The 17,345-nt window shown below is 38.5% G+C and overlaps 1 protein-coding gene across 2 annotated transcripts in view; it reads right to left on the bottom strand.

Moving 5' to 3' along the window:
* MORC4 (MORC family CW-type zinc finger 4) overlaps positions 1–17,345 on the bottom strand; it is a 51,602-nt gene that overhangs the window by 9,733 nt on the left and 24,524 nt on the right. For both annotated transcript variants that reach the window (XM_059051373.2, XM_059051374.2), the window contains exons 10-14: positions 11,781–11,879; positions 7,666–7,794; positions 5,897–5,965; positions 5,448–5,499; positions 3,889–4,064 (exon numbers count right to left, since the gene is read on the bottom strand). In XM_059051373.2, the coding sequence (XP_058907356.1) occupies positions 3,889–4,064; positions 5,448–5,499; positions 5,897–5,965; positions 7,666–7,794; positions 11,781–11,879 (525 nt within the window). The remainder of the gene's footprint in view (positions 1–3,888; positions 4,065–5,447; positions 5,500–5,896; positions 5,966–7,665; positions 7,795–11,780; positions 11,880–17,345) is intronic.

Raw genomic sequence — 17,345 nt, 5'->3', positions numbered from 1 at the left:
TGCTATCACAGTTCAAGGAATTCATGTTTCTACCCCACATTCAGCCAGGTAGTAGTAGCTTGGATTTTCCCTCTCCAATCACCTCTAACTCCTGGGTCAGAGTAGCTTACTATTCATCCAGTGGTTGATTAGAGGTTGTGCTTAAGTCCCTAGTACCAGTGAGGCTCCTGCTCTCTGTTGTTTGATCTGTGTGAGGCTTGGGGATTGCATTCAAGTCCACCTTGTGTCCTGAATGAGTGCGGTCTTGTGCTTTTGCACAGCCTTCCTAACCACCAGGGTTGACTATGATCCCAGGAGTGCTCTTCTTGGCTATCTTTTTGCTTGGTTCTCTCTGTTACCAAACTTATGATTATGCAGCCATTTTGCTTGTTGTAACTTGCATCAAGGAGCTATGAGTGCCCTCTTAATTGTTCGCCACTAAGATTTCCATTGTTTGTGACAATGCCCTTAGGAGTGGAATCTTCATGATCTGTTCCACACAAAGCCAGTTCTCCCTAAGCCACTGTGCCACTTTGCAAGAGCCGATGGCAGGGACAGTGAGTGGTCCACTCTCTAAGAGGGAAACCTTTTCTTTACAAATGGGTGCTGGGATGGTTTATGGCTTGCTCCTTCTGGCATGAACCTCTGCCCTATAAGTAAGCTAGGGCTGGAGCAATAGGAGTCCAGGATTGTCAGCATGCTGTCCCTAGGTGAGTGCTTCCACCCTTTGAGTGGGGGCTGGGTGGGAGAAGAGAGACCCAGTCCTCTTGATTCTGCTTGGAATAGAGCTCCCGCAAGACAGACCTGGGGGATATGAGAAATGTCAGAGGTCTAACCTCCCAGGTGAAACCATAGCTCTAGACTAGGAGCTAGGAAGAGAGGGAGCCCCCAACTTCTTGACCACACCTACCTGGACTGGAGCTTCTTGAGTAGTTACATAGCTTGGAGGGGGATGAGAGCAGGCAAATGCCAAAGACTCTTGCTGTTCTTTCTGAGATTTAATAGATTTTCTTGAATGAATGTTTCTGTACTTGCTGTATGTCCCTAGGACAATTTCTAGGAACTAGGAATGATTGTTTTGTTTTGTTTAGTAATTTTTCCAGTTACATGGGTAATTGTTGGTGAAAGAGTTCATCACACTACTCACTTTGCCATTCTGGAAGCCTTTCTCTAAGATCATATTTTAAAATGTTAATACTGGCTCTTGAATCAATCTTATTCGTTTGCAAAATTGTTTTTCTATTTCTACCTCATGTTTGTTGTTTCAAATATTCCTTTAACTATATTAGAATGTCTTCCTCCTCTCCTTCCACCATTACAATGTAATTTGGATTTTTTGGGGTTATCCTTTTAAAACATGAAATAATTAGCCTTTGACATATAGCTTACTCAAAGGTTCTCTAAATATCTAAATAAATTACAGCCACTAATTCTCACCTTTGTCTGTATGCTTATGGCTACTTTGGACCTTAGTTTATACCACTCATATGAAACCTAGCATGTACCAGGGATGCTTACATACGTAACTCTGAGTACCATAAGCTCCTTCATCTTTGATTCCATCACTGCCTTAGAACACTGCTTTCACATAGTAAGCACTCAAATGTATGCAGAATGAATGAACAGAAAGGGGACTATTTCCTTTAACAGATATAAGCTGTCTTCCCCTCAAAGGTTATGCTTGCTTACATACTAAACTTACTCTTTATTGCAGGTCTTCCCCTCCCCTTGCTAGATTCGTGAGACTCACAGATCTGTTTCCAATGACACCTCTGGAACACCTTCTAGGTCTTATAACCTACTCCACTAGAAATTTTTAAAACACGCTTGGATAGTGTAGGCTTTATTTTATCTAGAGTTAAAGAGCTGTACTACATGACCCAAGGACCCTTATCAGCTTCAGGTTTTGATAACAAAGGAGACTTTTGCAACTCTTGACTAAACTTATTATTCCCTTAACATGGTTTTAACAGAAAACCTTGTACATTTTATTAAACTCTTGGGCACCTTAATTTTCCTCGATAAAATTTGAATCCCCCTATATGTGTAGCTGGAAATGACATATCATTTACTGACCTTACATAAAACATATGACATTAGCAGCATCGATTATCACATATCTCTTGAAAGAACACTATTCTCGAATTAAAATTACATGTAAATAGTCAAAGTACTTTGCCTGTCCTCCAGAGCCAAAACCCAACTCTGGATACAGCAGTTCTATAAAGACTCATATAGAAATCCTAATTAAGACTGATGAAGTATGCCACCCAATGGATGTACTGCCATACTGCACTCATAAAATACACACATACATAGGTTAGCATTTGTTACCTCCTCCAGGTTACTAAAATTCACTAGACGGTACCAAAAGAAACACTGAAGAGAAAGGAAAAGTGGTCACAGCAGGGAAAGGACAGCCTTCAAGAGCAATGACACCCTGATACTCCAGTGGCAATTCTGATACATCACCATCTAAAGGAGATCGATGTAGAGCGGTAACAATATGCTTTGAAAAAACACAGCACTTTACTGTATACCCCTCCCAACCCAAAAGGGGAGTTGGAAAGCTGTGGATGGAAACATTAGAATTAGACTCAAATCCCTGAGACCGACTAGGCTATATTTCTTACTCCCTTGCTGCATAGTTCTATCTCAGAAATAGCTCCTTCAATATGACTCGATTCAACCATTAGTTACTGAGTACCTACTCTCTTCCAAGGCATTATTCTTGATGCTTTCATACAGATTCTCACTTAATTCCTTTACAGTTCTACTAGTTTTTCTCCTAACAGTTTACTTCTTCTTGAGACTTTTTGTTCATGCTCGGGGTGACATGGGGTTCCTTCAGTATCTACAGAGCTTAATTGTGGAAGAATCACTGAAGAGGGGACTTGCACACATAAAGAGATGTTTGTCTAGGTAAGAAGCTGAAAAGACCCACCTAAGAAGCAAGAAAGAAGGAAAGGAATCAGTAACATTGGCAGGGGCGGGGGCAGGAATCATTTTTACCCTATTATATATTCCACTGCTTTTTTTCTACAGTATGTTAGGAAAATATCCAAACTGAAAAGGGTTAATGAAAACTTCACAACCTACTATTTAACAGTCATATTATTGAGGACTATAGAAGTTTCTACTGTTAGAGAACAACTCTGTACCTTCCCTATGGCTTGGCCCTGCCCGAAGTGAGAAGCACAGTGGCGAGGAGAAAGCAAGTCATAAATAGCAGTCCTGAGTTCCAGTCTCATGGCAGCAAAGAGGCAGTCATACCTTTTAGTGCTTCAAATATTCCTGATGTTTAAGAAAATTTCTGTTGTAAAGACTAACAAAATAATATTGATAAGGTGCTAGAAGATGAACAAGTAAATCCCAAGACTAAACTTATACTAAAAATTTACCCTAGGAAACAATGAACTAGAAGGCTTACCTAATGGCACAAACTTCTAATACTTATTTTTATATGTGGCCAACATGCGCTAGGCCTACGGGGCTGCACAGGATTTCAATATTCCTAAACTTAAGGAAAGAAACAAGGCTTATCTATGTAATGTTACCTTACATTTGTATAGTACATTACGCTTTTCAAAGAGTTTTCATGTCCATTATTTCACTTACACAATTCCCAACATAATGTGAATACATAATCCATAAAAGAGCATTTGTCAGATGATGATCACCTCAAAAAAGTAAAAAAAAAGATTGACAGACTTGACATGACAGTTATAATGCTGAGAAATGGGGGATACATGCAACATACAATTCTATCAACCCCAAATGGTGTTTCTCCTTCTGAATTCCACGCCAGGCCTTAGGAAAAACATAAACATTATAACCATACCAATTTATTTTACAGGAAAACAAACCCTGAGGCTTATTACTGAAGAGAGTCTATGTTTTTTTACCCACCTGGAAAACTGAAAAACACTGGAATCCAGAGGCTTAAGTTGAAGAGAAGGTGTTCTGCTTTCTTCTCCAACAGATGAAAGCCGGCTAGGGCTATCAATTCCCTCATATTCAATCGTCTTATTATTCAAGTCATCCATATCTTGAATAGAAGGGATCTTGAGTGGATTAGGGAATACCTAGCAAAGAAAGAAATAACTCATAAAAAATCCCAATTTCAAACTAAATACCAAAGGATGAGTCAATCCTTCTGATGCTAGGAAAGAACACTTGGCCAAATAAAAACGAACTGTTTCCTACACAAAACAAACAGCGCACAGTAATGTACACTAGAACACTGACCCCAGGCACGTTCAGTTATAACCTTATCAACTGGACACCAACAGACCTCCCCAACTCACTTATTGGCTCCTAGAGTCATCCCACCCGCAACACAAACCCAGGCCCCCTATTCACTGTCTAATTCTCTCCTGTGACCCAGTTTAAGGCTGGGTTTTCACTCCTCTGAGCTCTGTGATGAGGGAAGGGATGGAGGGAATAAGCACTGCAGCAAGGGTCTGTGCTGGTCTTGGAGAAATGCATGCGAGAGACTAATATATATTCGTATTGCACACACACAGAGACATGCATCTGGGATCTTGTGGGAGAGCCAGCTTATGAAGATAGTATGAATGATGAAGGTGAAGGAGTATAAAGGGGAGGTAAACTGAATGAGGACAGGGCGGTCCCAGGAAATCTCCCAATCTCTAGATCAGACTATTAAGCCAAGACATGAGGGTATGCAACCTGTTTATTAATACACCTGGGTCTTGGTAGGATATCAGAGGAAGAATTAGTATTTAATTGCCTCTATCCTCACCAGTCTGACCTACCCTGACTGAGTGGGTGGAAGGTGAATCTAACATGCTACTAGCAGATATCTCTGGGAAAGAGGGTCAAGAGGAAAATCATGCAGAAAGGCAAGGTTGGGTGGGGAAGATATATGGGTGCTATGGTGGCTGTCAGGAAAGGAGTGTCCCTGAAAGGACGGCCAACCTTATTGCACCCTTCAGCGTCCGGAGCTGGGCAACCATGTCCGAGAGACAGTGCTCCTGAAAATTCAAAACAGCAGAGTCTTTATAAAGCCAGCCAGCCTGAAAGCAGGGATGGGGAGGGGCACAAAGAACCACCCCTTCTTCCTAAGAGGAAGGAGAAAGGAATCACCCCTGAATCCTGGAAGAAAGGAGACTGAGGAAAACCAGACACTCAACAGGAGCAGCCTGTATGAAGATGGAACATAACCCTGAATATTCTGTGACACCGAATGTGACATTCACACTGTCCAGAATCAGTACTGAATCCAAATCTGGGCAATAAATGATTTGGCTTTTCTATTTTTGGTGATCTGAACATCAGTAACAGCAGATCAAAGCAAAATCAAAAGATCCAGTGAAAAAAAAGACCACCAGAACAACTGGTTTGTTATTTCTAGGCAGCTTTCAAGAGTGCTGCTTACTTCAACCTATGTCCTCTGTTGGGGAAAATTTTGTGTAAGAAAAGCAAGAGGGTGGACTGTCTCTCACCTGGTGGCTCTCACTTTCCACTGGTACCTTCTTCTTCTCAACAGTTTGATCTCTAGGAGAAGATAAAAGGGATATTTAGTTCACTCATGAAATTTCTCAGTCTGAAATGGATTACCAATTATAGGCTTAGGTTATAATGTTCCTTCTAAACTAGAAATAGTGTGAGCCTTGTTGAGTAACTAAGTGTTCCTTCCTGAACTCTGCTACTGAAGAGAGATTTCAAATGCCTTGTCAAAAGGTGGGGGGGAAGATGGAGAGAGGTTAAAGTCAATCACTAGTTGAGACTTTCAGGAGATGATTAGAAAGAATAAAGAACTGGAAGACCAGAGAGGTGAATAGGGAAATCATTAAAAAAAAATAATCTCTCTTCTCAAAATTCCCCTGTCCTATTAGGAAGGGTCAGGCTCCTCTACTGTATGATATAGAGCACCACCTCGGGTATACTCAACTGTTTCTTAGCTTTGCTCAAGTACAGGTCTTCATCAATGAGTTCTTGTTCCTCTGGAACAGAGCACCTCCTGCAGTACAGAGAAGAAATCATCTTTCAGAAACAAAATGTGCCCTTCACGGTTACCCTTTACTTTCCTCACGACTATGACAAGGCAGGTTAACCACCCTCTAGCATTACAGAGTTCAGATTCCACCCACATTACAAAACCTGTGTGCAGGATAACATGTAGTAATTCTCTTTTCAAGGCATATCATATCATTATTTTTGGTGTATATATCACCATTCTCCCAAGACACTCAAAGTACTAAAGCATAATCTCTAGTTTTACACAGTGAAGTTCAAGCACAAGAGAGACTTGCTTGAGGTTCCATACAAAGAGAATATTGCTGAGACTAGAACCGAGGTCTTTTGCCTCATGTGCTACGAAAGTAATTCCCAAAGTGCCGTCTGGAAGCAGGAGCATCCCTAGACTATGTGATGATGCCTGAAGAGGAAAATCAGAGGCTATGATAGAGAGCAGCAAGAAGAGACTAGGAGCTGACATTGTAAAAGGAACAGAACAGAGACTAGTAAAGAGGAGAAAAAGAGAATTCTATAAATGAAAAGACTAGATGTAAACCACGAGGAAGAGAATTTTAGGAGTAAAAGCTGAAAGGAGTACTAGAAAATGTATTCAGTGGACAAACGCAATCCTAGAAATAAACAAAAATTAATAATTATTGGAAACCCTATGTTTATACCCATTTTATTAGGGCACAGAGTGTCCTGGAAGGCTATGTCTCCTGGACTAAGTATAGACTGATAGCATATACAGGATTCAAAAATGAGACTTCTAAGCACTCAGTCCTACATTTTAATCACACAACCCCCTAAGAGATACTTAGGCACATCTGGAGGCTACGGGGAAATGCTTGCTCATTACAGACCTGGACTTCATTTATTTAATTCCCTCCATTTTAAACATTTTTTTAAAAAAGCATACTCTGGCTTAGTACCTTTTTTCTATCAGCATTTATTCTGCAGAAAAAAGTGAAGAAAGTCACAGCTGAATTGAAGCAAACTGAGTTAATATTATCAACCTATGTGACTAAGTCATATAAAAAATATTTGTTAAATTGAAATGAATACCCGTGGATATGACAGACACTATCTAGATGTTAGCTGCTTCAAGAAACACATGGTATATTAGAAAGACAAACATGTAAACAACCTGCACTGAATGTACAATAGGTACTACAACCGATGCAAGTATAGGAAGCACATGAAGAACACTGTCAACTCAACCTGAAATGTAAATCCCTTGTTCTCAAATAATTTATAATCTCTTGAAGAGCCCAAGTATATATATATGAAAAAATTCAAACAGTACGTGAACAAATGTGAAGAATTAAATACCACAGGAAGCCAGAGTAAAATAACTGTAAACTACTGTCAACTGGAGAAGTATCACACAAAATACTTAAGCTTACCAGACGGATGTGATTTAGATATAGGCAGATGGAATACAGAAGTCACTGTAAGCAAGTGGAATGACAGTATCAAGTCATGGAGATGGGAATACGTATGGCATGTGTGGGGAAGAGTGAAGCCACAGGCCTGCTAAAGCAGAAGGTTTGTGTTAAGATACAATGAATAGGTAGAGTGGGCCCAGTTAGCATAGGGGCTTGAATGCCAGGGTGAAGAGTGTGGACTTGAGATGAAAAGTGTTTTAGGATACAGAGACAAATCAGGAGTTCTCTCTGACATAAGGCTGAGTCTTAACCTTACCTGTACTTTGGATGGGAATTATAGTAACAAAACCATCTTGCAGGTAATGTAGATGGATCAACCTTGCCAGGAAGCTTCCTCCATTTAAGACACTCATCACACTGTACCCATGTCTGGTCAGGAATCTTCCTGAATGAAGGAAAACAGAAGTATGACTGTGTATATCCTAGCTCTGTACTCTGTCTTACATTAGAAAGGCATACCCTAAAAGTGAAAGAGCATGATTTTATATATGAAATGTGTTAGAAATGTTATCGTCCAGGTGTCTAAAATGTATATATCTTAAACTTCACAGATAAAATAATGATAGGACTAGACCAGATGTGGATATGAAAAATAGTAGCAAGTTTTAACATGGTGAGCTACCATATTACAGAGGTCAATAGTACTTACCTTGGAATCTTACCCTTAAGCAAACAAAAGGATAACTTTAAAATATGTTAATCAGCAAAAAGTTTTATATATATTACAATATTACTAAAAAATAAGACCGATAGAATCATTTTATTTGCTTCTATCCAATCCCGTGATAGATTTGAAATGCATTTGTGAGAGTCATTGAAGCACCGTCATTAAAATGACTCCCCCATTTCCCTGCAGGCTCCCTAGTCCTCCCTTTTTTTTTCCTTTCAAGAAGACTTTGTTCATACTTAAATCAAAATCAGTATTAGGTTGATATTCCCAAAGTTAACCTTAAAAAGTAATATAAATTTGATTAAATTTCATAACTAGAAATGGTGGCTCCAGTTCAACAACTGGGTTAAGTTATGAAGAGAAAATTCTTCCAGAGTTCCACTCTTAAAACACATGCCCATTCCCATCTCCTCTAGGAAGTGTAACCGAGTCACCTAAACCTTAGAGTAAATTTGTTTCTCTGTAAGAGGAGATGATGATTATATAATAGAAGTAGTCAGCATCTAATATGTAAAAGGCAGACCAGAGTGGGAAGGGGGAAGGCTGGACAAAAGACAGCAAGAGGGTAGAGGGGCACCTAGGGCCAATTTGCAAAACATGTAATTTAGACTAAAAGATTTTGCATATGTTACATTTACACTGCTCTTATACTAGACATTTCAATAGAGTGGTATGATTCTTTTATGTCTTGGTTCAATTTTTTTTTTTTTTTTTTTTGTGGTACGTGGGCCTCTCACCGCTGTGGCCTCTCCCATTGTGGAGCATAGAATATGGATGCGCAGGCCCAGCAGCCATGGCTCACAGGCCCAGCTGCTCTGCGGCATGTGGGATCTTCCTGCACCGGGGCACGAACCCATGTCCCCTGCATTGGCAGACAGACTCCCAACCACTGCGCCACCAGGGAAGCTCTTTCTTATCTTTTTAAATGGTGCTTTTTTTTCTAGTTATAAAAGCAATATAAGCTCATATAGAAAATACAGAAAGATATAAAAAAAAGAAGTAAAAGGTGCCCATAAGTCTACCACTCAAATACAATGCCCTCTTCTTGTTCAAAACTCTGTTTTAACAAAGAGAATTCATACACATTCTTGGATATATAGCTTCCTATCTCCTAGCTACAGGCTGCTCCAGCCTTGCAACCTCTAAACTCTAAGCTCAGGCCTGACCTCTGGTGTCTAAATATTTCTGTACAGTCACTGTTTTATTTAGAGCCAGAGAAAAGAGTTTCAGCCGTAGTGGAAGGGCAGAGGAAAGGTCATATTAGCTTTGGTTTTACATGCACACACAGAGAAGAGCCTCATGCAGAAGCGTGCCAATATTACTCTCTTGGGGACAAGCATTAGAGACGGTAACTCCCTGCCTCAGGTTACATGCAGACCATGGTAGATCCTCCCATCCAGGCAGATAGGAGAGACTTTTAGCTTGTGCTTGCAATAAATAGGTAGTTGAAGGGGCTATGCCATATTCTCATTGCATCCTTCCAGAAGAGTGTCATGGTTGAGAACCTAGGTTTGGGGGCCTGACTGCCTATATATGAACATAAGTGGATCTACCACTTTCTACTTATCCAATCTTGAACAAGTTACTTAAGCTCTCAGTGTATCAGTGCCTACATTTGTAAAGAAGTAATAATATCATCTGTCTATCTCATAGGGTTGTTGTGATGATTAAATAATACATGTAAAGAACATCAGACCAGTGTCCGGCATGTAAGTACTCAATAGATAATCATCATTCTGCCTCCAGAAAAGGTTGTATAACATACATAAACACACTCCAGCAATATATGAACATCTGTTTCATTGCATTAATCACTGCTTATTTAAAAGGCATATCTACAATGGAATATTACTCAGCCATAAAAAGAAATGAAACTGAGTTATTTGTAATGAGGTGGATAGACCTGGAGTCTGTCATACAGAGTGAAGTAAGTCAGAAGGAGAAAAACAAATACCGTATGCTAACACATATATATGGAATCTAAGAAAAAAATGTCATGAAGAGATTAGTGGTAGGACTGGAATAAAACACAGACCTACTAGAGCATGGACTTGAGGATATGGGGAGGGGGAAGGGTAAGCTGTGACGATGTGAGAGAGTGGCAGGGACATATACACACTACCAAAAGTAAATTAGATAGCTAGTGGGAAGCTGCCGTATAGCACAGGGAATTCACCTCTGTGCTTTGTGACCACCTAGAGGGGTGGGATAGGGAGGGTGACACAAGAGGGAAGAGATATGGGAACATATGTATATGTATAACTGATTCACTTTGTTGTAAAGGAGAAACTAACACACGATTGTAAAACAGTTATACTCAAATAAAGATGTTTAAAAAAAATAAAAGATAAAAGGCAAAAAAAGGTATCTCAATTTGCATTTCTTTGAAAACCATGGATGTTGGACAGGAGTAGAGATCTTTAGAATAAGATATAGTGATATTCATACAGCAATCATGTTGCATTTAAAACAAAATTTTATATCAAACATTTGTCTGATGATTTCCATTTTTTAGAAAACATGGGTGCCTACCCCAAAATGAACCTCTAATCTTTGTCTTGATGGTATAATTGACTGTATACATGTTGTTACACATCCTATCCTCTATATTATGCTCCTTTCCTGGCCTACTAAGGCATTTCATCCTGATCCACCATTCTGTGTGTAATTTCCCATCTTAGATTCAGTAAATTCTACATTTTTTTTCTGACATGCTGGGTTCTCTACTTCTAGTCTCAAATTTCTTGGTACAGTTCCAACAATGTTTGCTAGTAATAAAGAGAAGAGAAATTGGCTAATATTTCTGAATGCCTAAATGCCTAAATGCCAGGTACTGTGCAAAAAAGGTTATGTCATCTAACTTAATATACTCAGAGAGGTGAAGTTACTTACTTAACCTAAGCTCAACCATCTGTTTAGAAGCAGATCTAATAGACTTGTGGTTGCCAAGCGGGAGTGGGGTAAGGGAGGGAAAGAATGGGAGTTTGGGATTACCGGAGGCAAACTACTATATATAGGATGGATAAACAACAAGGTCCTACTGTATAGCACAGGGAACTATATTCAATGTCTTGTGACAAACTGTAATGGAAAAGAATATGAAAAAGAATATACATATGTATAACTCAGTCACTTTGCTGTATAGAAGAGATTAACACAACATTTTAAATCAACTATACTTCAATAAAATATAAAAACAAACAAAGACTAATAGACATTTATCCATGATTTAATTTCATGATTTTTGCCTAATTATTTGAAAGTAGAGAATACACTAGTGATTTATTTAGGGTTTTAAGTAATATTCATAATTTTTATAGAACTTATGACCTGAAAGCAATTGTAATACATTAGATATTATATTGATACAATAAAAGTTTCAAGTTGTTTATTAAAAAAAAAGGAAGGAGATCTAGATTTTCAACCCAGGAGTGGCTGATTTAAATGGTCATCATCTTCTACTATATCATGTTGCCTGCATGATAAACTGACAGTACTAAACTCTTCATATTTATGATCCAAATCACAGAAGTGTCAAACCAGAATGAAGAGGTCTAGAGAATGATGAAATTAGTACCTGTGATTTCCTATTTTTAGTTAATTAAACTTCCTTATGTGAAAAGCACCATCTTATCCCATTCCTTCCATTTGCTCCATAGACATTACCCCTAATACTTTTATATTCTAAATTTACTACTCACGGTATTGGCCTGACTATGGCTGAGGTCTCAAAATTCTCTTGGGAGGTCTTTTCCTTCCAATAAGCATTGAGCTTCTGGGCAAGGGCATTTATTGTCAACCTGAAAGAAAAAGAAAAAAAATGTCAATGTTGAGAATTTGTTGAATAATTTTTCAATCTTTAAGATGCTCCCATTTAACAGAAACCAGCAATTTAGAATATTCAGCATAGATCTGAACATCTACAGTTTCAGAAACTAGGATGGGAATGTACTGCCTTTGTAAATTACATGTCAAAATGACAAAGTCAGTTGAAAAGGTAAGATGGTCACAAGTCCTAAAAAGTACTTGTGTTCTCCAAATTTTAGAATCATGGCGAGCGGAGCTGACATTAGAGACAATGATAGAAGACTAAATTGCAGATAAGTTGTTGGGGAGTTATTCAATTGTCAGATGACTACAGGTAAACAATTGAGGACCAAGTTGAAAGGCAGAGGATCAAATACTGCACCCTATCTATTACAAATCAAACACTAACTTAAAAATGTCTATATAGTTCTTCTTTATCTAAATACTGATCACAGCAGTTATAGCAACAACAGGCAACAAAGTCTCCTTCAACCTTCTACTATATAGCTGTTAGTGGAGGCTATGCCCCAATTATGGCTCTTGCCCTTTCTCCTTTATCTCTCTTCCCAAATGAACAACAGCAGACCCAGGGTTAAACAATATAATGTATAGAAAACCTGAATTTTACTTTTAAAAACTGCCAATTTCTAGTGACTAATTCCTATTTAATTCTACAACCCAGGATTACAACTTAATGTAGAGCTGTACACACCTGAAACACTACAAATTTAGTTTTTAGATCTCTTGACTCCCCGGATAATTCCCCAAAGGCTTAAGGGGGAATTCTCTCCTTAAGAGGAATTCTTCCTTAACTCCACCTTACTCATATTAGATTCTGACTACACAGAGAAGATTAAATCATATATGAGTTCCCCTATAAACTCTTATTCCCCTCCAACCTACCAATGCTTCTACCTTTATGTTTATATCTTTCCCTAAAGTCACAGATGAAGAACTGTTTCTTGTTTTCTCTTAAAATTTTACTTTAAATCTACTTTTTGGGCTTCCCCGGTGGCGCAGCAGTTGAGAGTCCGCCTGCCGATGCAGGGGACGCGGGTTCGTGCCCCAGTCCGGGAAGATTCCACGTGCCGCGGAGCGGCTGGGCCCGTGAGCCATGGCCGCTGAGCCTGCGCGTCCGGAGCCTGTGCTCCGCAACGGGAGAGGCCACAGCAGTGAGAGGCCCGCGTACCGCGAAAAAAAAAAAAAAAAAAAGTAAATAAATCTACTTTTTAAAGAGGATTACATGGGATTCTGGAAAGGTGGTGGAGAAGGAAGCACCAGGAATCTGCCTTCCCATCTAGACAACAATCACACTGGCAGAATCTGTCTAATGTAACTATTTGGAACTCTGGAGTCTACTGAAGACTTGTAATTTCCAGGGGAATGCTTGGATGATAGATTGGCAAATTTCAGCTCTTAGCTACCCATCTCCTACCCCAGCCCTGTGACAGGTAGCTGTGTACACATTTCAAGACCAGTTTGCAGGAGCCAGGGTAGGCAAAAAAGACCTTGTCCTCCAAATATTGGGGATCTGTGCTCTGATCTCTGTTTGCTGCTCCTGATCACAGGATAATGTAATCCCATGGTAACCACAAGGGAAATAGATATAAAATACACACAAAAGGAAATGAGAAGAATTTAAATGTTTCACTACAAAAAAATCAGCTAAACATAAAAGAAGATATTAATACAGGAAATGAAGGACAAAATATCTATAAGACATATAGAAAACTAATAGCAAAATGACAGTAGTCCTTTCTTATCAGTAATTGCTTTAAATGTAAATGGATTAAACTCTCCAATCAAAAGACACAGAGAGATGGGTAAAATAAAAATATGACCTAAATATATGCTGTCTGCAGGAGACTAACTTTAGATACAAAGACACAAATAGGGTGAAAGTGAAAGGATGGAAAAGGATATTTCATGTAAATAGTAACTAAAAGAGAGCAAGGGTAGCTATACAAATATCAGACAAAATAGACTATAAATCACAAGAGCTAAGATGGTGAAGGATCCAAGTGTTCACTGATAAATGAATGGATAAGCAAACTGTAGTATATACATACAATAGAATATTATTCAGCCTTTAAAAAGGAAGGATATTTTGACATATGTACATCATAGATGAAACTTGAGGACATAACATTAAGTGAAATAAGCCAGTCACAAAAAGACAAACACTGTATAATTTCACTTATATGAAGTACTTAGAGTAGTCAAATTCATAGAGACAGAAAGTAGAATGGTGGTTGCCACGGGCTAGGAGGAGGTGGGAATGAGGAGTTATTGTTTAATAGGTATAGAATTTCAGTTTTGTTAGATGAAAAGAGTTCTGGAGTTGGATGGTGGTGATGGTTGCATAACAATATGAATGTACTTAATAGCACTGAACTGTACATTTAAAAATGGTTAAGATGGTAAATTTTATGTTATGTGTATTTTACCACACACAAAAAATTGAAAAATAAAGGAAGCAGATTATGTGGTTACTAGGGGTTGGAGAGGAGGGGAAATGGAGAGTGACTTCTAATGGACAAGGTGTTTCTTTTTGAGGTGAATAAAATGTTTTGGAATTAGATAGTGGTGATGATTGTACAACTTTGTGAATATACTAAAATCACTAAAGTATACATTTTTAAATGGTGACATTTATGGCATGTGAATTATATCTCAATTTAAAAAATAAAAATAAACCTCTGTTCTCATGTACTCGGGCAAAAAAATATTGAGGTGAAATTTACATAGAGTAAAATTTATCTTTTTAACATGTAGTTCTATCGGTTTTAACAAATGCATACAGTCATGTAACCACCCCCTCAATCAAGACACTGTTCTTCTGTATTTTGAAACCCCATTCCTTCTTGCAAAAACCTGGCTTGACTCCACTGTTCCAGTAAACTCTTTCCTTTTACTTCCCCAATCCTGGTATGTGGTCTATACCCACTATCTCCTCTTCATTCTCCTGTCTTAATCCCGTACAATCTAGTTTCTGCCATTGCCACTACACAAAACTGTTCCTTTCCCCAACCTCATTATTCTATCAATGATCCTGTCAATATGCCAGTCTACTAAATTTGAGGCTTTGAAGTGATCTTTGATTCTTTCCTCTCCTTTATTTCCCTTATCCCATTATTAATTTATCACCAAATTTTCTGATCTTTTTTTCAGTATCTGTCACATACTTCCTTTCTCACAGCTACTCTTATTTCACACCTTCACCCCAAACCTAGATTACTCAAATAGCATATAATCCTTCTTTCAATCTATCCTGCAGCCTGTTTCCAGATTTATCAACTGATATAATTCATATAGAGCACTTTATAAGCCATAAAGCAGTATATAAGTTTAATGTACTATATTCTTAAGATAGAATTGTTTCAAGTCACCCCTCTACTCAAGAATACACAACAAATTCTCATTGCCTAAAGCATCAACTACTCTATCCAATGTCCCTCTAAGACAGAAGTTCTTAAACTATCTCGGTTCATGGTACCTTTACTGTCCCAAGTTTTTCATGGCACCCTTAGGTCTAAAGAAATATGTACTAGTTCCAATTACTATTAAATGGTTATGTCCAAACAACTTAATAAGTATTTATGTACTAAAATTTAGTGTCCATTTGAAAAAATATATGTATATATTTTAAAAATATTTCTGTTTCAATCTTAAATAGCCACAATTACTTATAATGGAATGAGTATGCCTGTTTGGGTATTGTACAACTACTCAAACCTTGGAGTCAAACTGGACACAATTTCCCTCATTTCTTATTTAACATTGAATTTTGGTATTACTTGCTTTTTATCACAGCAATCACAAAAAAACCCAGATTCACAAAGATATGATATAATCAAGAGGAATGTAAACATTTTTGTACCTGAAAGTGGGGTGCTACCATAACAAATACCTAAAAATGTGGAAGTGGCTTTAGAATTGGACAGTGGGCAGAGGGTGGAAGAATTGGAGGAGCATTACAGAAATTGCCTGGATTGCCTTGAATAGACTGTTAGTACAAATATGGATGTTAAACACCCCACTGGTGAGGGCTCAGAAGGGCAGAGCATGGTCGAGAAAACACAAATTTCCTCAGAGTATATCTAAATCATTGTGAACAGACTGTTAGTAGAATTATGGATGTCAAAATTGTTGCTGGTGAAGGCTCAGAAGGAAATGAGGAACATGTTATTGGAAAACTTGAGGGAAGGTGATCCCCGTTACATACTGGCAGAAAGCTTAGCAGAATTGTGTCCCACAGTTATGTGGAAAGCAGAACTTGTAAATGATAAAATTGGACATTTAGCTGAGGAGACTTCCAAGCAGGCTGTTGAAAGTGTGGCCTGGTGGCTGCTTGCTGCTTATATAAAATGTGAGAGGAAAGAAATAAATTGAGGGAAGAACTGCTGAACAAAAAGGAACCAGGACTTAACGATTTTGGAAATTCTCAGTTTATCCAGACTGCAAAAGATGCTAAAATTTAGAAAGATGCTCTATAGAAAAAGCCAAGGCAGTGGCTGGACAACCTTTTGCTAATATCTCAGGAAGATCAAAAGGTTGAAGTATTCAGTCACACAAAAAGCTCTCTGAAAAGATTAAACACATGAATCAGATCTCCACCACCATCTCAGTAGAAGCCAAGAATAGAAATAGGATTATCTAGGAAAGACCTGTCAAGAGTCTCTTGTCTGATGGAGTGAATATCCATGATATATATTTGAGACCCACAAGGTTCTTGAGAATGGTATACAAGGACAAAACTGCTAGATTGGACTGAAAGGGACAGAGAGAGTATAAATGCAAGAAGGCAGTTAGAACCCTAAAACTCTAGAGTTAAGAAATAGGCTGATGAAACTACTCAGCTACAAATACATGCTACCCTTCAAGAAAAAGGAAAAATGAGTCTGTGGGTGGGGCCATGAGGACAGAACAGAGCCTTAAATCCAGAGGGTGGAGCTGAAAGCCCCAGAAGAGTATTCCCAGGCCTTGAAATTTAATGGAGTTAGCTTGGAAATTGCTTGGAATCTGTGATTCCTTTTTCCTTCATTTTTCTCCCTGTTTGAACTGGAACATCTATAACTGGTATCCTATGCCTGTCCCACCATTATATTTTGGGAGTAAATACAAAAAAAAGACACTCATCTGCAGATGGAGAGGAATTTTACCCCAAGATGCATCAGACTCAGAGTATCATCCATACCTGATTTAGATGAGGAGATTTGGGAATTTTGAGCTGATGACATTAAGAGTTTAGACTGAGCTGCTGTAAGAGTTGAGACTTTTAGGGATGTTGGGATGGGGTAAATGTATTTTGCATGTGTGATGTAAGTGGATCTTAAGGGGCCAGAGGGCAGACTGTAGTAGCAGAACAATGGTCCTCCAAAGATGTCTATGTCCTAATCCCTGAAACCTGTGAATATATTAGATTACATGTCAAGGGGGAAATCAGGTTGCAGATGGAA

Source organism: Kogia breviceps, chromosome X, assembly GCF_026419965.1.
Source record: "Kogia breviceps isolate mKogBre1 chromosome X, mKogBre1 haplotype 1, whole genome shotgun sequence".
Taxonomy (NCBI): domain Eukaryota; kingdom Metazoa; phylum Chordata; class Mammalia; order Artiodactyla; family Physeteridae; genus Kogia; species Kogia breviceps.
Note: the sequence above shows the minus strand (reverse complement) of the source record. Positions and strands in the feature narration are given on the sequence as shown.